This window comes from Toxotes jaculatrix, chromosome 6 (genome assembly GCF_017976425.1).
Source record: "Toxotes jaculatrix isolate fToxJac2 chromosome 6, fToxJac2.pri, whole genome shotgun sequence".
NCBI classification, from domain to species: Eukaryota; Metazoa; Chordata; class Actinopteri; family Toxotidae; genus Toxotes; species Toxotes jaculatrix.
The window spans coordinates 20,467,274-20,489,788 of NC_054399.1; the positions used below are offsets into that span (position 1 = coordinate 20,467,274).

Sequence of the window (22,515 nt, forward strand, 5' to 3'; positions counted from 1 at the left end):
ACGGCATACTATACTATGACGTTTTTTATGACATTTTGAGGTCAAAAAAATTTTGACTTTTTTTGGCCGAAAAAAACGCCATACTATACTATGACGTTTTTTATGACATTTTGAGGTCAAAAAATTTTTTGACTTTTTTTGGCCGAAAAAAACGCCATACTATACTATGCCGTTTTTTATGACATTTTGAGGTCAAAAAAAATTGACTTTTTTTGTCCGATTTTGACGCCTTACTATACTATGCCGTTTTTTATGACATTTTGAGGTCAAAAAAATTTTTGACTTTTTTTGTCCGATTTTGACGCCTTACTATATACTATGACGTTTTTTTATGACATTTTGAGGTCAAAAAAATTTTTGACTTTTTTTGGCCGATTTTGACGCCTTACTATATACTATGACGTTTTTTTATGACATTTTGAGGTCAAAAAAAATTTTGACTTTTTTTGTCCGATTTTGACGCCTTACTATACTATGACGTTTTTTATGACATTGTGAGGTCAAAAAAAATTTTGACTTTTTTTGGCCGATTTTGACGCCTTACTATACTATGACGTTTTTATGACATTTTGAGGTAAAAATTTTTTTTGACTTTTTTTGGCCGATTTTGACGCCTTACTATACTATGACGTTTTTATGACATTTTGAGGTCAAAAAAATTTTTGACTTTTTTTGGCCGAAAAAAACGGCATACTATACTATGACGTTTTTTATGACATTTTGAGGTCAAAAATTTTTTTGACTTTTTTTGTCCGATTTTGACGCCTTACTACACTATGACGTTTTTTATGACATTTTGAGGTCAAAAAAATTTTTGACTTTTTTTGGCCGATTTTGACGCCTTACTATACTATGACGTTTTTTATGACATTTTGAGGTCAAAAAAAATTTTGACTTTTTTTGGCCGATTTTGACGCCTTACTATACTATGATGTTTTTATGACATTTTGAGGTCAAAAAAATTTTTGACTTTTTTTTGGCCGAAAAAAACGCCTTACTATACTATGACGTTTTTTATGACATTTTGAGGTCAAAAAAATTTTGACTTTTTTTGCCCGAAAAAAACGGCATACTATACTATGACGTTTTTTATGACATTTTGAGGTCAAAAAAAATTGTGACTTTTTTTGGCCGATTTTGACGCCTTACTATGCCGTTTTTTTGGCCGAAAAAAACGGCATACTATAATGACGTTTTTTATGACATTTTGAGGTCAAAAAAAATTTGGACTTTTTTTGTCAGATTTTGACGCCTTACTATACTATGACGTTTTTTATGACATTTTGAGGTCAAAAAAATTTTTGACTTTTTTTGGCTGAAAAAAACGGCATACTATACTATGACATTTTTTATGAGATTTTGAGGTCAAAAAAAATTTTGACTTTTTTTGGCTGAAAAAAACGGCATACTATACTATGACGTCTTTTATGACATTTTGAGGTCAAAAAAATTTTTGACTTTTTTTGGCCGAAAAAAACGGCATACTATACTATGACGTTTTTTATGACATTTTGAGGTCAAAAAATTTTTTTTACTTTTTTTGGCCGAAAAAAACGCCTTACTATACTATGACGTTTTTTATGACATTTTGAGGTCAAAAAAAATTTTGACTTTTTTTGGCCGAAAAAAACGCCATACTATACTATGACGTTTTTTATGACATTTTGAGGTCAAAAAGAATTTTGACTTTTTTTGGCCGATTTTGACGCCTTACTATACTATGACGTTTTTTATGACATTTTGAGGCCTTACTAAACTATTACTGTTTTTTTGGCATATTTTGCAGCCTTATTATACTATGACGTTTTTTTATGACATTTTGAGGTCTTATGTTACTAAACTTTGACTTTTTTTGGCATGGCCGTATGACATTTCAAGGCCTTTCTAAAATATAACTTTTTTTTGTATAATTTGAAGCCTTACGTCTGTATGACGTTTTTTGTGACATTTTGGGGTCTTACTAAAATATAACTTTGCCCATTTTTAAGCCTTACTCTACTATGACGCTTTTTGGCATATTTTGCGGCCGTTCTAGAGTATGACTGTTTTTGGCCAATTTCGAAGCCTTGCTATGATGTTTTTAATGACATTTTGAGGCCGTTCTAAATTATGCCTTTTTTTGGGTGATTTTGAAGCTTTACAATACTATGACGTTTTTTGGTGTATTTTGAGGCCGTTCTAAAGTTTGACTTTTTTTGGCCTATTTTGAAGCCTTCCTATACTATGACTTCTTTTTATTAGGGCCCAAGCACAAAATTCATGCGAAGCCCTATTGTAACTAAAGGGACTATTATTAGTCTGCTCCTCTCTTATTTTTCTCCCGCCGCGTTGTCGGCTAATTTGACCCCCTGAACGACCTCAAAAACTTACCAAACTTTGCCCAAAATTTTCCCCCAGCAAAAGTTCTTGCTTGACACTTTCCATGCAACCGAGCATGGCCAAACAGCTCTGTAGTGCCCCCAGAGTGTTAAAAATATTCCAAGTAAGACCCACGGACTTGAAATTCGGTACACAGATGCATCACGTCCATACAAGAAAAAAAAGTCTCTTTGAGGAAAGTTCTACGATGTACAGGAAGTCCGCCATTTTGGAAAAATGCCGCCATTCTGGGTTTCGCACAGCTTGTACTTTAACGAACTTGTCCTAGGAGAATGGTCAGATCATGCTGAAAATTGCTCTTTTTGCTCTTCAGTTCTCCATGACTAAAAGTTGTGAAAAGCTTACACGGTCTGGCCGTGGCGCCACCATGAAATTGACCCTTCGCCAACACAGGAAATGGATGTATTTGTGCCTGTATCTCCCACATCATCCAATGTGGATCAAACTTTACAATCATGTTGATCATGTGATTCAGAACAGATTGATGTACTGATATCATGATACACAAATAGTGCCAACTACTGGGAATAGGAAATGTGTATTTTTCATGTAGTTGAAATGTCTACACAAACTCTAAACAACACTAAATGCTAAGTAATTTACAAAGAACACACTGTCCATTAAATCAAATTACGTTTGCTCTGCACAGATAATCAGGATGATCTTCACACTGTCAACTCATTTATATGCTCATATGATGATACACTTATAGCGCCCCCTGCTGGGGCGGGGCCATGTCTTTTCTGTTGCTGTATACTGCTGTGCTTCTCTGGGGAGAAGAGCAGGAGAGAGGAGAGGACATAGGAGGACTCTTGTGCATGGTTGCACTGGCTGCGACTCCCGCCGGTCGCAAGGGGTGCAAGGGCCCGCCCGCTGCTTGCAGCTTCAATTGTACTTGTTCCTCCTCTTCATACCAGCCATTAAAAGCTCCCTTTCTAAAGTGATTCCAGTGGAAGTGACGGGACAAAATTCACAAATATACTGTATGTTACTATTCCCCTACTGGAGCGCAACAAGAAAACGCTGGAGGGGATTTCACAATAAAAATGCCAGATTTGATACCCACTTTTGTCTAACTTGAGCCGGTGAAGAATTTAGAGGGCATTTTTACTGAGAACTAGGATTGTGGATTTTGTTCCTCACCGCTTGCGATCAGGTTGAGCTAAGAAGGGATCGCTTCACAGCTGGATTTGGACGGGGGAACAACAACTCTTTCAAAGTATCTACAGTCATGTGGGTATTATTTTAAGATAGAGCAGAAAAATGTGAACCAATCCTTTAACAGAAAGCTTGTGTGGAGCTGGAAAGACTCCGATATTTACCAGACGTGCAGGGTTTAACAAAAGATGCTGTTGATTATGTAAATTGTAAGAGTCAATGTATTTAACCCGTATTAGAGACATCAGGATGGGATATTTTAGACTCTCCTGGATCAAATTTGACCATTCCCTTCTCTTTATTGAATTAAAGGGGTAATCTGGATTTTGTATTGCACTTCCATAAAGTTAGGAGACTCGTAAAAGATAGAATAAAACAAGTAATGTCAAAATGAATGCAGCAAAGGCTGAGATAATCAGACTTCAGTTCCGTCCTAGTCCAGCTCCAGTAATGCAGGATCCTACATTTCCCATAATGCAACTAAATAGCATCTTTCATTAGACCTTCCTTTGTTATTAAATTCCCATTATCTTCTCATCTTCCAAACTCCATGCTCCTTGTTTATAATAACAAACACTTTTATTGTCCCAAGCCAAAATGAAGATGACATCACCAGGGTTACAGATAACAGATAAATGTGCATCCAAGTAGACGTTTTAATATCACATGAGGTCAAATGGTTTGAAAGGAAAAAAAAAAGTTATTTCCTGTGTACATATGGCCTAAGATGCTTACTGGAAATCGGATTTAGAGCATCAGTATCTGTTGGATGGAGTGATTTTATCTGGAGTTGTCCTTTTTTTAAGTGTCCTGTTACATACATACTAATGTCCTGTCTACTTCAAGCGTGCAGCTCCTGATTTCACATCTGGGACCAAGTAAAACATCTCGGGAACTTGCTGCATTCAGGCCATTTACAGGACCCACAGATAAATTTGATATGTAATGTAGAAAAGTTTAACTCAAACACAGAGAAAAAAAGTAATGCAATAATAAATAAACACTTTCACTGTCAGTTGCACCTCTGTGGACAGAAAAGGCTATAACAGGTCCAGATATGCATCAAACAGCGTGTACCATATAGAAAATAAACATCAAGAATACAATGACTCAGATTGGGATCTGCGGAGGGACTGAAACTTCTTCAAACAGTAACCACAGAAATGTCCTATGACTCTGTATGTTCCCTGTGTGAGCTGAGGCATGTACTGTTGTGTGGTTCTTGATGTCAAGTTTAAAACGGTTGTCTTGAGGGGTTTCTACATTACACCTCTGCCAGCTCTCAGTCACCTTCTAGAGTCAACGGGATTCTCCAAAAATAAGAACTGACACAACTTTCCTAGTTTCACCTCTTTTGACTTTTTTTTGGGGGGGGGCATACATACATCAAAGACAAACTTTTGACCTTTAACCTGGTGGCAGCATGTGGTCACTGATCTTACAAGAACTTACAAAGCTAAGTACCAAACTTCCATAAACCAACATGGCTGCCATACAGAGGAACACACACACACCCACACCCACACACACACTTCATCAAAACAGGTGGATAGAAACATACACAGCAAAAACAACGCAACAGCAAAAACACGAGTCAGATGATTTCAATGGTGACAGACGAGCAATGATTTGAGAAATGAAAGAAAAGAAATGTGATTTTGATATGTGACTTGTGCAAACGCTCTGCTTTTCTTTTCATCTCGGTTGAAGCTGAATCATATATATCTGATAAATCTATCACTCTAAAGATAGAGACATTCTGCTGTCTGGGTCAACATGCATTAGCCCTGACTTGGAAAAGCATCTCGCCATTAAAGCCATTTTTGTCTTGCGGACATCAAAATGATGCCATTATCTGATCGGACACCTGGGGAATATTTTTAGGCAGCTAAGAGGGATTATTCCACCTTAAATTTTGTTTGTGCAGATGTTGTAAAACCTGATTAAGTCCATTTTGCTGCCTTGATTTCTTTTATTACCTCAAAATATTTCCCCGACATCATGGTCTTTGATGCTGAGATGCCTTTGCAAACCAGGCTGAATGAGAAAAGGCATTCAAGGGGAACAAGTACAAAGTAACAACAGGCTCAAACAGCTTCTGTCTGCAGTACCTTCAATAATCTATCAATAAAATAAACTTTTGAAAATGTATGGCTTTTTAAACAGACCCCTTCTGGGCTCCTTTAGAACGACGCACCAGGGAGACAGAGGCCTGAACAGTCAAGACGAGAAAGCAGCACGAATAATAATAATTGTCTTCTTAACAATAATATAAGCTTCTGTACAATCAGGCACAAAAATAAACACTTTTTCTGTTAAACTCTGAATCTGAATCCTTTGGTCTTTGGTACCACAGTAGAGATGAGGCTCCACGTACAGCATCGAGGGAATACCGTACCATCTGAAGGAAACAAGTTAGCAGAACCGCTGGGTCGGCAAAGGATCTAAATGCTACAGGACTGTGGGTGGTCTAGCTTTTTCCCTTTCAATCTGAATGAGAAATGAAGGTGCAGCAGTGCAGCTGATGGCGCATAGAGACACCCGGGTTGGAGGTTTGTGGAAGTGGTGATGGGCCTTAGCTGCAAGGGCTGAGATGTTTTCCTAATGTAGTCTGACTCTGCTGAGCTTCTGTCCTGGTGCTACATGGATGATCCTGGTTTGAGGTGTTGTCAAACCACCTCTGTCCTGTGGTGAGGACAGTCAACTTGACCCAACCAGCAGGATTAGGTTACAGTCCTCAGGCTGCAATGCTTCGAGCAGGGGTGATGCCTGACATTAGCTAACGTTCGTAGCAAAAAGTCAAGACTAGATCAGGAATCTCCATTCTGTGTCTGCGGATATGTGAGACTTTACAAGGTCACTGTGATGCCAGTTGCAAGTAAAAAATAAGTTTGGCAACTGTATTGAAAATGAAAAATAGCTGCATAAGAGTTCATGAGCTGATAAGTTATAAGTAAGACTAAACATGTCTTCTTTGACAGCTTTCAAAGGTAGTGAATTCAAATATGATGTTTTCAGATTGTTCTGTAGGACTCACAGACGCCGTGTTAGCAGCAGGAATCTCATTGTTGCTGCTAAGATGCTGACGTGATGTTTCTACAGGAGCAACATCCACAGATGTCTGCTTCATGCCGCGCTGACTCGCTCCACACTTCGTGTTTCCTTTCCTTTCATGTTGCAGCTCCCATCTGACATCCTTTTCAACCTTTCTACCAAGAATTGATTCACTCTGGGACACAAATTAGTGGAGGATAACGCAGCCTGCTGCAAAGGGGCCTAGTCCTTTGGTTTCAAAATGATGCTACAACTTCCATTTGAGTCCGATTTGCATCCAGCTGCATTGAGTTTAAAGTGAAGTAGGTTCATAAAATGGTGGCAGGGGTGTGATTATGACTCATGGTGGAGTGGTAAGTCTCCCCCGGGTCTGTGAGTTACAGTCAGTGGCCCTGGGAGTCAGCAGTGGGTGGCTTCGATGGGTGACAGCGTCAGGATGCTGCGATCGTTGGAGTAGAAGTTCTCCGTGTCACTCCAAGACCTGAAAACAGGCAGCAGTGACTGAGGGTTAGGAGACTGACGCAGTGAGTGTGTGTGTGTATGTGTTTGTATGTGCGTGCGTGCGGGTGTGTGTGTGTGTGTGTGTGGTGAAGGGTCAGGGGGGTTCGGCTGTGACTAGCTTACAAAGGTTTGTGGTAACAATCGACAAAACCAGGCCGGAAGAAGCAGAGGTGAGTGAGGGATGGAAGAGTGAAGAGTTAGTAATGGGTGTGATGATGTTAGTGATGAGCATCAAAAGTTTCTCCTCATTAACTCGCACTAATCCAGGTCTCTCAGGTCAGGACCAGTTTTCAACTACATTTAAAACCCTGGAAAGTAACTTTTTAATCAGAATAAGTTTTTCTTTTTCCCAAGACTTTAATTGCTGTCTATTTAGTCATGAATATTTAACATTGTACAGAAATAAACAAAGATCTGAAGTATAGTTTTCAGGGGGTTTAAGATTTTAATAATGCAACCTGGAGTTGAATTAAAGTTGAATTTAAAATCATTAAAGTTGACCTGGGTTTAGTAAAGCAGATACAATGACTACTGGTCATTCTACTACTACAGCAGTTGTATTATGATAAATTAAAAAGTGCATACAGAACAAAGAAAGCAAAGAAGTGCGAGGAGATTGAGGGGAGACTTGAGCTTCTCAACCCATGGATATAAGTCAACCACCATAAAGGGAAATAAATTGTGATAAACAAGCACCAACAAAATTCTTGCCTCACAGTGTGAATCCGCTCTCAAGATACCCAGGATCAGTATCTGATTTTCAGCAGGTAAAATAGAAATCCTGAGGTTTAGCTATTTAAATATGTTCACATGCTCTTCTTCCACATTAAAATATGTATATAATATAAAATCTATGATATACTGTATATTTCCATTTAGAGACATGACAGAGTCTTGACAGATCTAGTCCACATTCTCGTCTTTTTTCTCAAAACATTTTCAGGCTATATGAATAGACCCCCTCCCCAAAAATTACTACATGGAAACATCATGAAAGTCACAGCTTGCCACTGTTAAAGGTCACAACTAACAAACCTCACATCAAAGTTCAACCAGAGTCAATGATCAGAGCTTCTTCCTCACGGCAACAGGGAGGAGCAGAGAGATTGTGGTTCAACATCCTCTGAGTTCAAATGGTGCCTGCATCCTGGCTGCTACACCTGATCCTCACAAGACTGCACTGGTAAAGCCTGATGTGTCTGCAGCTTTGACACGCAGAAAAAACAGCGAGAACATTACCGTCTAACCTCAGACTTGTTGTTTCTCTCGTTTCTGCACCTGTCCATCTATATTTATTTTGCTGTTTTTCAGTTTCTAAATGCGATTTGCTTTACTCTGAATAATTCTCATAACCTTTAATCTAACACTGGTCTCTGAGTTGAAGACAACCGTTTTAAAGACCTGGTAAACAGGAAAGCAGGGCCACTCAGGGACTTTAAATAGGCTGATGACTCAAACGATGGTTTGACTGGAGGCACTCTCACGTGCTACATCAGTAGCTCGGCTGTCTACCAGAGCCGAGGTCAAACTGAAACCTCTCAGTGCTAAAACCATCTTTGCTCTCCGGGTTATGAGAGAACAAAGAGGACGTTAACACCAAAACACTTTTGGGATAAGCCAGTGGGAACGTGAACTCAAGGAAAGAACAGAACAGGCAGATTTCTGACAAGACAGAACTCACGGGGGACATTAACAGCACAGGAATAATTAATCTGGGAGGTCGAACAACATTATGCAGATTTCAGACACGGAGGGACAAGGACACAGAAAGACAGAGGACAGAAAAAGGTAAGTGCAAGAGGAGGAGTGTGTGAGGGGGCACAAATACATACAGGTATACATTGTGTACAAAATACCAAAGGCAACAGCAGCCGCCATGCAACAACAGAGTCTAGTCATTCTTGTTTTGTAGCCTGTAGTGGACAAAGTAAACTCCACCTGTCCGGGACACCCCAGGTTATAAAACGAGCATGCCCCCAAAGTTGGCCTCTTCTCAGAAGCACATATAAGGCTTCAGGATCCAGTAGAAAAAGACTAATAGATACAGGAAGTAGCAAAAAAAAAAAAAAAATCTCTGAGACTACACTTCCCAGCAGCCTCTCTGGTTTAGGGTGTGGTCCCCTTGTTTCGGAGAAGAGCAGGAAGAGCAAGGGATGTCAGACAGTCACTGAATCTCACTGATTTTTTTTTTTTTAATTCTAATGTAATAAGTCAGAGAAGATGAAGAGACGCTCTAACTTTTATTAAAAGTTTGAAGGTACAAGATCAACTTTTGAAGCAGGCTTGGAGAATTCACAAGCGACTGTTTGATTTTCAGTGGATGCATGTCTGCTAATTGGTGCATCCAAATACAAACAAGTGAACTTTGTTTTTGAACTGTATAAATGTTTTTTGATGTCCAGGAAGGCTTTTTACAAAAGCCTGTGGAAAAAGCCTGCTTTATCTGCATTTTCTTCCTTCTTACTACCTCAAAGATGTGAGTAAAATTTGCTTGACATTTGGATGGAGACTCAGCTGCCGGGATGTGACAAGTACACACGGGCATCTATCTCGTTTCTTATGAAAAAACATCTTTGACTCCTGACATCAGTGTCTGTTCCTGCTTTGTCGCCTCAAGACATTATTCAGCTGTGGCCAGCATTCAATGCTGCAACAACAGGCTAAGCCAAGCAGCCAGCTACAGTTGAGCTTCCAATAAATATCGGATAAATTCTTTATGTAAGTTGTATATAAGTTGTAAATATGCTTGCTATATGTCCCTTCCAGTCACTAAGCCTGTTATATAGGACTGGGTGGATGTATTCCCTTACACCAATGGCAGTATCCTAGCATTAAGGCCAAATGTGGGCTGTGTCTCACTAGTCACTCAGTTGCTCTCTGAGGTTCTCTGCTATTTCCTTAAGCCCAGAAGGTGAAGAACAAGGGGAAGAGGGACGGACAAAGGTAAGTGGAAAGCAGAAGGTGGGTGTTGAGGGGGTGATGGTGAGGAGAGGACAGACAAGGAAAGGAGAGGAGGGATGAAAACTAAACCTGCAGATTCAGCCCCACTTCTATAAGTAGAATTTTTTTTTATATTTGCAGTATAAAGCACACCTAAGCAAAGCATTTTTCTTATGTTCATTGTTTATGTTTATCCTTCTAGGAGTACAGATCAGATGCAGTTTGCTCAGTTGAAAGAATCTAATTGGTTGCTTCGTGCCAAGGTCAGAAAACAGATCAATCATTCCCTCGGGAAGAAGTTAATTTAACCTGAATCATGCATTTAGTGGTAATTTGACCCTGAAGTGGGAATTCTTTTCTTTCAATGAAATGACCCAGATAACAAGTGAAATAGATTATTTTAAGTTGCATTTACCACCAAGCTTTGTCTGAGTAACACTGAATGATTTAAATCAGTCACAATTTTATGTCTGTACAATAAGATTACTCATAAGACTGCTGTATCCCTCAGACCTGATTGACTGTGATGACACTCAACCACAGAGAGTTTGCAGGTTGCTGTCCAGGGGGGCTGAAGGGACAGGGGGGAGGAACGGTGCACCCTTACTTGACCTGCATGCTGTCATTACCTTTACACACACACACACACACACACACACACACACACACACACACACACACACACACACACACACACACACACACACACAGTCATGAATGAACAAACATGCACGCCCACACCAGCCGACTGGTCAACCGCAAAAGACTCGCACACAAAGGACAAGAATGCTACATCTTCATTACTGATCTAATCGATGCTTAGTGTCCCAAGCTGTATTGGGGAGTATTGATTGCTCAGCAGAAAGGGCTGATCAGGTCAATTAATCAATGACCCCACAGAGTCAGTGGGATTCAGTTAAAAAGACATTAACACTGAAATTGCCGACTGAGCAGACCAGGAAACTGTGAACTCAGCTTGCCCGTCTTTAAAGCTCCACTAGGCAAAATATTTTCTGAGAAAAAAAATCAAGTTGTCGATGTTTTACCATTCTTTATCACAAAGTTGAGTTGAAGTGGAGAAGAAATGTTATCTGCACTTCGTAAACGGATATCGTGCTTTGCTATTTTGGCCTCTCACTGTCACTTAGGGCTACCAAAATGCAAAACTGCCAAGTCGCAACAACCTCCCATTTATGACGCACTTTCACATCTCTTCAATCATTGGTTAACACTAGATATGTGCACACCCATATTTGGTGTTTGGATCATATATGATTTGACTATCTAACCAAGAAGCCCTACAATGAACAAGGGGAACTACTGCACAATATAGAAGTCAACCTAAAGCTATTAAGTCAATTTAATAATTGACGTATAGGCATTGGTGTCATCTGTTAAAGTGCATTACAGATTATACAGTTTTCCTTGAAAACTGGCTAATCAGGCTAACTCCCATTTGGACACCAACCTTTGATTTTAAGGTAGTATTGAACAGAAACATTGGAAACAGACAGGACAGACAGAACAACAGATCATAGCATAGATGATTAGGACAAAGACACATGGGCTAATAGACAGACACGCCCTAATGTAGAGGCAAGACAAAACAGGTTACATACTGTTGTGTAATACTGAGACCTGCTGGCTACCTGTATATCGCAGCAGGTCTCCATTCTATGGGACCCAAATTCTCCCTGGCTAGGCCGCCAAACATCTACATCTGCATGCTATGTAGAAGGCATGGCCATCACAATCCATTCAGTCATTGGTCTCTATGGTTTTGGTTACAAGGTGCACTGATATGATAGTAAACTACTGAGAATATGAGGTTAAGCCCATATTTCTGTTGGGTTAATCAAAATGTCCAGACTCTCCCAACATGGACTTTGATGGAAATAAGAAACTCATAGTGCAGTCCATGATGGCTTGATCCACACATCTTCAGCCTCTAACTCCTCCTTCAGTTGCCTTCCCAAAGTCCTGCTAAGCCACACCCTTAAACCAGTCTCTATGACCATCTGAAACCCGGTTCCCCAAAAGTTGCATGCTCTGCCTTTTATGAATCGGAACAAGAGAAACTTACAGTAGAGTCGTAGCCCCATCATGGGCTATAGCAGTCAGAACTGCAGCCCAAATTTTTGAAACCTAGTGGTGGTGACGATTCATCAGGATTCATTATCATTGTTTGTTGTTGTCGTCGTCCTCCCCACCTGTTGCTGCGGCTGGATGCGTGGCAATGGTTGGCACTGGCCTGGCACTGCCCAGTCATTTGCTCCAGGAAGCGGGCCAGGCGGGAACAGCCGCTCTGCCCATGTTGGTAGCAGCACATGGACTCCACACAACTGAGGCCCTGCGCCTGGGGGGCTGATAGAGACTGGAAGAAGACACAGAGGGTGGAAGGGCAGAAAAAGAGCAAGAAAGGGTGATGTGGAAAGTTGGAGAGTGGCATAGATTGGGAAAGTAGAAAGAGGACAGAAAAGAGGACACAGTGACAAAAAGAAAAAGAGAAGGAAAGAGGGAGAAGTGAGTGGAGAAAGAGAGGAAATTAATACCAAAACAACATAGGTTGACCGTCACATTCTGACAGGATGACAGGGTGACTGGAGGATGACATACTGCATGCTGTCACAAGAACAGTGATGTACAGGGAAAACATTTCAAACATGCTACACAAGGGGCTGAAATGTTGCAAATGAATCTATAAATCATAAAACAGGTAAACAAAGAAATAACAAAAAAGCTTCATTTAGTGCCTAAGAAAAGCTGGGAGTTTTTTCCTCACAAGACATCTCAGGGGCATCTCAGGTACTCATACAATGCTATAAACCCTTGGATTGAGTATTTGTTTCTCTGCAATGGGTCAGGATGAGCTTGCACAGTATTATAATGTTCGATATAATGGTAATAATACAATAGTAACATAGTATTAGTGGTATTATAACAATTATACTGTACTGCTTAAAAGCATGATGAACTGTCTGTTCAAATTCCTCTAAACCTCAGCTAAGATCTGTTTGTCAGACTGTCATATCTATGATGGATCACTCAGCTTCCAATCCACATCCCGCAGCATAAACTAACAGTGATCCAAGGTCAGCCGATCAGATTCACAGGCAGTAATATAAGCCAAGCGCTTTTTCCTTTACATCCTTGCCCTCAAAATAAAATTTTATTTAGGTTTTATGTGGTGCTTAGTAATCTACTCTTGTGGTATTCTCAGATTTCAGGGAGCCCAGTCTGTTTCTGTTTTAACACAAGTACTGAACGTGCCAGGGTGATCGTAAGAATAAAAAACTGTCTATACTAATGAAGAAGTGCAAAGAAAACTCTCACTGCTTCATTAATAAACCTGGCACTGGAAGACATAGCTGAATGAAGTTGCTGCCTAGAAACATGTGGGATCAGGTGGCTCTGATGATCTGAGTCAGCACTCGAGAGAGACGGTGTATAGAGGAAAGCAGAAAGTAAAGAACAGAAAGACAAAGAGAGGAGAGACAGTGTGAGGTTACACAAACTCATGTAGTTTGCATCCTGAACCCTCTTTTCTACAGCATAACAGGAAAGCAAAATTATAGATTAGCCTCAGAGTAAATTTAGTGACTTGGTCTTGTAAGTCCATAAAGTTTGCTTCAATTTGTACTTTCTGCTATTATCAATTACAGAGGCCGTTTCTAAAGATCAAAAATTTTAGCTTTAGGCTACAGAAACATACTGTATAGTTCTATTTTCTGTGCCACTGAAAGAAAAAAATTGACCATGTTAAGATACTCTCTTATGATCCAGAATCAGCACATCAGAAATTTCAATAAATGTGCTTTTGTAGGAAACTATTTCTAAACTTTTGGTCCTTACCATTTGATGTTGCCTCCTCTGATGTGGACCAAAATTGTCCTATTACATTATATAAAATATATATATGGCTGAAAGTGTGACCCATGTATCGCACACTGCTTTGGCTTGTGGTGTTGCCATTGTTACATTTCTCTGCAGCAGAAATTGGAGACACTGTTGGCATGAAACCAAATCTCTGCTTCTTGGCTGGCAACAGGAAGAAACAGACAGGACAAAACTGAATGTGAATTATGCTGACAGTGTCAGGTGTCCATGGAAAATGCATGGTTTTGCTCTTCCTCTATCAGAACATATTGCCTTTTTCCTTTTTTAAGAAAGGCATACAAATTTATTCTTGTTAATGCAACACAAAACTGTGATTATTTCAAACAAACATTCAGTCCAAACCACAGAAAAAAGTAGTAACAGCCAAGCCACAGCTGTAGCCACGGATGGTAATGCATCCTCGACCTGTTTATTTGTTGGTGAGGCGTCCTTGGTGTTTTTATGTCCGTATGATCACATGGGTGATAAACACTGTTGGGTTTTCATTTACTCTACGATGACTGATTTACCTCTCTCTAACCAACAAACCATTACATCAACCACTGGAGCAGCACAGAGGCAGCAATAGGCAGAGTTCAGATGCTTCAGTTTCCAGTGGCGGTCATGTTGGAATAAAAGTTGTTCATCAGTAAAGTATCTACTGAGGTAGAAAAGTCACCACTGCGCCATTTCTGAGAAACTGTTTGTTGCCATTAGTAATCCAGTTTTAGAGAAGAGAAACAGAAACATGGTTCTCAGAAAATAAAACCAGGCCAAACCATATTGCTAATAGTTATATATTGCAAACTGAGGTTTTCTGAGAAACAAATGCCAGAGTTGAAGGTTTTGTCAAAAACTGACCGAGGCCTCAATGAAGGCAATATGGGTGACATCATCCCCTGGCTGATTTACTGTGGTAGCTACAGAGTTCAGCTACAATTCATGCTCGTTGTCCTTTTATAAAGCACATGATATTGATTTGCGCAAATAAGAGTGTGGAGTGTCTTTGGCAAAACCATTTTGTTTACAGCATAAAAAAATGTAATAATCTTGGGTTTATAGTATGATATATGGCACTGACAAAGCATGCTCTGTATACACAGAAAATACACTGAAAGTCTCAAATTAAAGAGAAAAGAACTTACAGTTACAAATCATACTTAAAATTATACTTGAAATGCATAAAGTATTTTTATGAGACATCACATACTTACAAGCTGACAATGGAACATCATTGAGGCGTCAATATGGAGTAACATTACTGAAAACGGTGGGAATAAATGGCTGAACAAAAACACGGTGAGGACAATGAACTCTGCATGCCAACAGCATTCTCTCTCTCTCTCTATAACCTCTGAACCCAGATCTGAACAATAACAGTGAGGGCTGAATTTAGACCAGGGTAGGGAAAGGATGGGGGTGATTATGGGTGGGTAAGGAGGACAGAGTCAGTCATTTCTGGGTAGAGAAGGATGAGGTTATTCATGCAAGGGTGGTGATGGAGCAAATTGATCATGACTGTGTGGGAAACGGTTGTGTCACTCATACAGGAAGTGAGATCGACAAAGACATACAGCATTATTATTTTTACAAATAAAAGGGCAGTGTAGGGGCAGTTGTGACATACAGCCATGGGAGAATGACCAAGGTGCAGGTTTTTTAAACCAAGCATAAGAGCGTATGTGGTTGACTGCAGCTGTTCGGGGGTGCAGAGGGTTGGTTGGTCCTCAGGTGAGGCCATAATGCTGGGGCAGTGACAGTACAAGGGGGGACAATGGGAGTGAAGTACATGTATGGTACTACCTAGGGGAGCAGGGGTCTGGGCCGGGGGTAGCAGGGGGAGGATAAGCAGCTAACAGGTGCCAATTGTCCTCCCCTGGGCTCCGCTGGGCTTTAACAGGGTCATATTCTGGGCCGACTGAACCCTCACCCTCTTCCATCTGAAGGACACAAGATGCTTACAGTGAGCCTTGCTGGCTAGTCAAACAGCTCAACCATCAGTCAGCCAAGTAGACTGCTGGTAGGTCAGACATCGACACAGCAACGTAACCAGTAAGGCCAGCCTAACCGATCACACTGCGAAAAATATCCACTTTAGTCTCATATTCAATCTTTAAATCTTTGTTGAAACAAGTCAGCTCATGGGATCAGATTACTCCCTGGTACTTGTTTTAGGAATTTTCTAAAAGCTAGTGGACGTTTGATAGAGATTTGAAATTGTCTCATAACACTGGCATTGTCTTAGATTTTCTTGACGAAACATATGATTTCAAGATCCAACACAAGACTAAACAACCAAAGTTAAGGTGGATATGTTTTTTCAGTGCTGCTTATTTACCAACCAGCAGATTAAGTAGTCGGTGAGTAAGCGGTAAGTGGTCAGTCTGTCAACGTCAGTCCAGGCTGCACTGTAGGGAGGCAGTTAATTGAAGAAATTTCTGACCCTCACTCTACAGTGAGCTCTAATATACTTATACATATCAGTCCTTATCAGCCTTTTAAAGCCCTTCGCAAGTGACCTCACCAACAATCTTCAACATAGCAAGTAAACAGCTGCTTCCTGCTTTTTGTAAGGAGACCAATGTGCATCCCTGGTTTAATTCCCCCTGCTGTATTTTAATTGGGACTGTGAGATAATCATAAATCACTGCTTGAGAAGAGACTTTCCAGAAAATTTGAGTGGTTAGATGCGGTCACTGGAGGAGGGCTGTAACTTCTCAGAAAAGCAGAGACAATTGAGCATGTTGGCAAGAATGCCGGTAAGCTCAGAAATAGCTGTAAAACTGAGCAACAAATGAGCAGAAAGAAGCTGCAGGCATACCAATTGTCTCGAGGGCCAAAGATCCTTCTAGCACAGATAAGAGCAAATCTATTAGTATCCAAACCAATAAACCTGCTGCTGCATCTATTAGAGCTACAGGATAGAGAAACAACAGGAAACCCAGGAGAGCCTTCTGGGTTCTTTTGTGATTAACTCCCTCTAATCTAATTAGGAAAAATAAGATTGAAAGATACTGGAATTCCTTCAACAGAACTGAATAAATTGCATTATACAGCACATTAACATGAATACACCCTTTGAACTCAGTAAGCACATCTTGTGTAGTTCAACCGATTCAGTAAACAAATTACTCACTCTCGTGAAATAGAAGCTCTTTTACATAAAGTGCTCTGTGGCCCCCCTTACCATCATGCACAGGACCTTTTTGATCTGCTGGTCTACAGTTTGTTTCTGCTCATAGAGATTGTGGGATGGGACCTGCATTTATATTATTTGTAGCTTGGAGTATACGCTTAGCTACCAGTTTATTAGGCATACCTTGCTAAAATGAAGTAATATAACAAATAAATAAATCCTACCTTCACAAAGGTTTTAATATTCATGTTTTGTTGATGCTGTTTCAGAAACTTGTTAATTCAACTTTATGGTCATTTTGAGGCTGTTTTTGATATACTGAGAGGAGTTTATATCAATGAGGGTAAACTAAAAACATCTCTATGTACAGTATAAAACAATAAAAAACAAACAAAAAAAACCCTACAAAATGACCATAAAGTTGTGCCAGGTTGAAGGTTTATTAGACCGCATTGGTTTTTACAAGGTGTATAAACTGGCAACTAAGTGTACTGCAATTTTTTTTAAAATATGGTGGAAACTCTTCCCAGTATGTGCTTCAGAACCATACAAATTTGTAATATAACTCTGAAGATAAAAATATGCATGCAGCAAAATTAGCTTTTAAATTAACCTAAAAATCCCTACAATACAAAAATGCTAATCCTATACATCGCAAAAGATTAATTCACATGATCTTGGACACTTCATTATAAGCAAACTGTTAAAAGTCTATCATGTGTTTTGTGTTCACTTATCAAGACAGAGGCTGTCCAAAATCATGGAAATATTTTTGGGTTTTGGGCTTTTCCCTTCACCAAAGAGAGCTCACACTATTGTTAGCATGTCCCTTGTAGGCTGTTTATAGTGATATCTGCTATGACAGCACAGGATCTTCAAGTCATCAGTCTAAAATAGCTGTGATAATAACACAGCTGTCTGTCATGCATCATGCTGCTGTACGAGGCAGCTCAGACCAGTCCAAGAGTCTGTCATGCAGCAGTGGGTTTTCAGTCTTGTTCTGTGGGTCTGCGGAAACCATGCAGGTGGACAACTGTGAGGTGAGGACAGTGTTCTCAAGTGGCGAAACCAGTCTGAGGGCGTTCGGCTGGGCATACGTCAAGGAGATGGATCATGCTATTGATAAAAGGGGGTGATCTGATGGGCTGCACCATGCGAAAGATTGATATGTCACTTTAACATGAATGGCATGCCAGGCTGATGGTCAGGAGGCGGGTCTGACCAAGTGCTCTGATTTGGGACTAATGCAGATGCAGGACATCTCAGTCAGAACAGTGCTTCTTAAATTGTGAGGATCCCAAATAGGGTTCCAGCATGGCAGCACTGACAGTGACTGCAAGGGGAACTTTCAAAATTGCATCAGTGAGGATTTTCAGGTGATCTGACATTCATTCATTCACTCATTCATCTGTTTGTTCATGCAGTGGGGGGAGTAATGACAGAACCATGCTGTAGCAGGCAGGAGTGGTGGAGGTCTGAGAACACATTCTCTATGTCAGCCTTTCACTTAAACACAACATGCAGCAGCTGAAATGCTTTATGTCACATTCTTCTGCATTGTCTCTGACCCCAAAAGGCCTAAATATATGTTTAACTCCCAATCACGGAGAATGCTGATTGGCTTGTCCAGGGCATGCAATCACAGACGTGAAACAAAAAGCCGAGTTCCAACACTAACAGCGCTCATCACGGCAGTAAGTGCACTGTCAGTGTTAGAAACAGGCCTAAGGAAGACTAAATCAAGTCCAGACCTGGGAGATAGAGCATGTTAGTATTGTGTGAATGCTCATAAAGAGGAGTGCTTATTCCATAAAGCAATGTTTCTGCTTTTTAGGAGTTGTCCATGTTATGCTATAAATGAGAATGACCAAACATAGTTAATGTCACATCTAAAATTTGCATAAGAAGTACATGGAAAATAATACCAATTAAGTGTAGACAGACATGCCATATAGTTGCGTTTGGGTTAGTATTTTAAATGTTACAAAGAAAGGTATGTAACTTTCTTAATCATATTGTGTTACTGAAAGTAAAAACATTTTTTTGTGAAAAGGTGAGAAATCATAAAGTTTTTTTAAGAGCCAGACAAAAAAATTAATTGCCAATTATACTGATAATTGATCACTCATGTAGGTTATTTTTCAACTAAATAAATCATTTTCTGTTTCCTACTTTTAAACGTCAGGATTTGGTGCTTGCTGTATCAGATAGTAAACATCTTTTTACTGTCTACCAATACGTTTTGCATTATTTTTTTTTACATTTTACAGACATAATTAACTGTCTATTTGAGAAAATAATTGTTAGTTGGAGCCATAAAATACATATTTTCAAACTAATGGAAGAGAAACTGAATTGAGAGAGACAAGCCAGTATTGATAGCTGACGATTCACAAAAATATCCTGCCAAAACCTAACAAGAAAAATTGCTCTTGAATAAAGCACTCCAGGGATAGTTGTTTTATTTGAATTGATTTTAGATGAATTTTAGGCCCAGGGCTGAATCAGTCTCATCTCCTCTACCTAATTTTGCCCAGCTGGCTCTTGGCTCTGGACAGAGGCTGCAGAGCGATGAAGTCATCACCTATTGCCACACGGTTGGAATACATCTACACCAGGAGCGTACACAGAGAGGGCAGGAGGAAGAACACACACAGACACACAAAAAGGTTAGAAATCAAGCTCTCATTCACACACACGCATTCACACACATGCATTCACACAGAGCCAACGCTCAGAATCACACACGCATTTCACACAGAAAGACAAAACTGGACAAAGGTTAAAGCAGAGACAACAAACACCACATAGGAATGGAAAAGGCAGCTTTTTTTTTTTTTTTTTTAAGATAAAACATTAACAGTCTCCAGCTGGACAAATCAGTGCAGTAACAGTGTGGGTCTGCTGAAAGGTGACCATGCATGCTGTGTGTTTGTCTATATGTCTGTGCACACTGGATCAGAGGGGGGAGTCATGCGGTGTGTGTGTGTGTGTGTGTGAGCAACTTAACACCATGCTATTCGTGTAGAGAAGCGGGTTACTCATGACCACAGATGCTGAGAAAATAATGAACTATTTAAACAGTGTGACACAGAACATTTTCTTGCTCTGTCCAGAACCTGAGTTACCTTGACATTTTAGTTTATTTTCTCCCTCCAGGCTCTTGCCACCTTACAGGAAATATAATTTCCATTTTTGTGATACAAGTAGGAATAAGCATTAAATCTAACACTGCACACAGAAGACAGTTTAACTACTGAAGTGCGTTTGGCCTTCCCTGTGCCGTTTCATTACTTTTAATGAGTTTTACTTTTGAGCCTGGGCTGGCAAACCTTATAGAAAACCAAAGCCTATGGAACTGCTATTGAGAGCAGAGCTAAATAAAGACAGCTTTGGAGAAAAACAAAACATTTTCCATTTCCAGAGTAGTTACAGCAGAGAGAATACCCACGAAAAATACATGACAGTACATAAAGTGTATAAAACTAAAATAAAACTGTTATTTGAGAACTGCTGTGACCAAGACTGACGACAATGCACCCTGGAGTCAGGCCAACAGGGCATGTGAAAAGCACAGAAACCTCTGGGAAGGAGAAAGGTAAATCCTGGTCTCTTTAAATCTCAGCCAATTTGAAATAGAACCTGTACGTTTTAACCAAAGGGAAAACAATCCACTTTAGAAGATTGGCTGGACTTCTTTACAAAGTTCTCAGACTGCAAAATTGTTCTCTCAATCGCACACCTTTACTCACTCCCACTCATCCCTTTGTTACCTGACTCTTCTGTGTGTTGGTGGGCTGCAGATGTCTGTAGAAGACCTTCTTAACCACATCAGGAAAGAGGCAAGTGATGACAATAATGATGATGGCAAACCAGGCAGAGCCGCTTGACAGCAGCTGCACAAATACAAAGTACATGTCCTGGGTGTGGAGGAATGGCCTGAGAGAGATGGAAGGAAACAGTGGTTATAGACTGAAGCTAAATGGGAAAAATAACCATTTTTTATGCTTCTTGTCAGTGGTGGGAAGCATCTACAAGCTGGTTTGTCTGAAAATGCTGGTAACATTTTGACTAAATTTTTATCAGTACTGACTGTGGTAATTGGCTTCAGTCTGAGGATGCAGCTGAAACTTTTCAAAACAACAATAGAAGCAGGCAGCCAGGCTCTACTAAGTTTGCCCTCTTCACTATAAATTCAAGTCGCATTGGCAGTTGGAGCCGGGCACTCAGAATGATTTTATTATTCCCAGACAGCACAGAAATTAAAGGAGATGTCAGACCCAGGTCAGACCACAAATATCAATTATGGTCCAATTCTGTCAAGAGGCCTCCTTCCAGTCTGTGAGCTGACTGGACTGGTTAGTGGTTAAGATTGATGTGATCACTCCCAGATAATCACTGCTGATTCTAACAAAACCTCAGAGATTTATCTACCAAGTGAGAAGACTGATAACACTAGTGTAAATCAGCCTTTTTCATCCAGAGCCTCAGCACTGTACTAATAGCAAAGTATGTACACATTGTACTGATCTATCTAACTGTAGATCAATCACTTTCAAAAGCAATATTCATGATTGCTCTACAGTAAATATGAGCTTGACTAAATTTCAATGAGCAACTTGTGTTTGAGGATTTTTTCAAAGCAACTACTCTTAATTTGACAAAACTGGAATGTAAACAAACATGGTCAAAACCTGAGAAAACGTTTAATTGCTCTTTTTTACAGCATCTCTTGAGAAGTGGCTTGAACATGTTGCTAATTAACTGATGGCTGTTGGCTGTGCAGCACCGTCTTGAAAAGACTCTTGAAAAGAGGCTGCCAGAGAACCAGACAAAAATGTGAGATTCACACAGACAGAGTCCCATGATTCCTTTAGATGCAGAGACAATTTGTCTGTTGTTCTCCTATGTAGGCATTTAAGGTCGTATAAAACTAGATTATGTACTGTTCTATCTGACTTTCAGCCTCCAAATATGACGATTTAACACTTCTCATAATTGTTTTATTTAGTACAGTGAGTGTTTATGTAATTTAATCTCCCTCTGCTGAATTGTCACTACAGAGTATGTTCTACCAAATGCAGAGATCTCACTTTATAAGTGTTATAGAACCTCATTGGAGAATCTTCGGGGGGCTTGTTCTTACCAGATGATGCCTCCATAGAAGAGAGAGAAGATGAAATAGAAGGCAATCGAACCCCATGTCACAAAATGGTTCATCCACGTCCAGAAATGAGTCTCTAGAGCGAGCTGTCATTACATACACAGACACAACCACACAGACACACAGGAAGGGGGAGGACAAGAAAGCTAGGTGTGAAACACTGAGACAGGGTGAGGTAAGGCATCAATGAACTACAGCTATCTGCCTCAGTGCTCAGTCCTCCGTGTAAGAGACCCTGACCCCAACCTGTGACAAACAACCTTCTTCTATTAATGGCCACTGACATCATCCTAATACTTCACAACAT

General features: G+C 40.0%; 1 protein-coding gene across 2 annotated transcripts in view; it reads right to left on the reverse strand.

Annotated features, from left to right (window-relative positions):
• Positions 1–4,905: 4,905 nt before the first annotated feature.
• Positions 4,906–22,515, reverse strand: part of atp11b (ATPase phospholipid transporting 11B (putative)) — a 46,359-nt gene continuing 28,749 nt past the window's right edge. Inside the window, exons 27-30 of one of the 2 annotated variants that reach the window (XM_041039675.1) lie at positions 22,191–22,294; positions 20,818–20,983; positions 12,243–12,406; positions 4,906–7,072 (exon numbers count right to left, since the gene is read on the reverse strand). In XM_041039675.1, the coding sequence (XP_040895609.1) occupies positions 6,991–7,072; positions 12,243–12,406; positions 20,818–20,983; positions 22,191–22,294 (516 nt within the window). In that variant the 3' untranslated portion in view covers positions 4,906–6,990. Of the gene's footprint in view, positions 7,073–12,115; positions 12,407–20,817; positions 20,984–22,190; positions 22,295–22,515 lie in introns of both variants that reach the window. The other variant, XM_041039674.1, reaches the window with a different exon arrangement.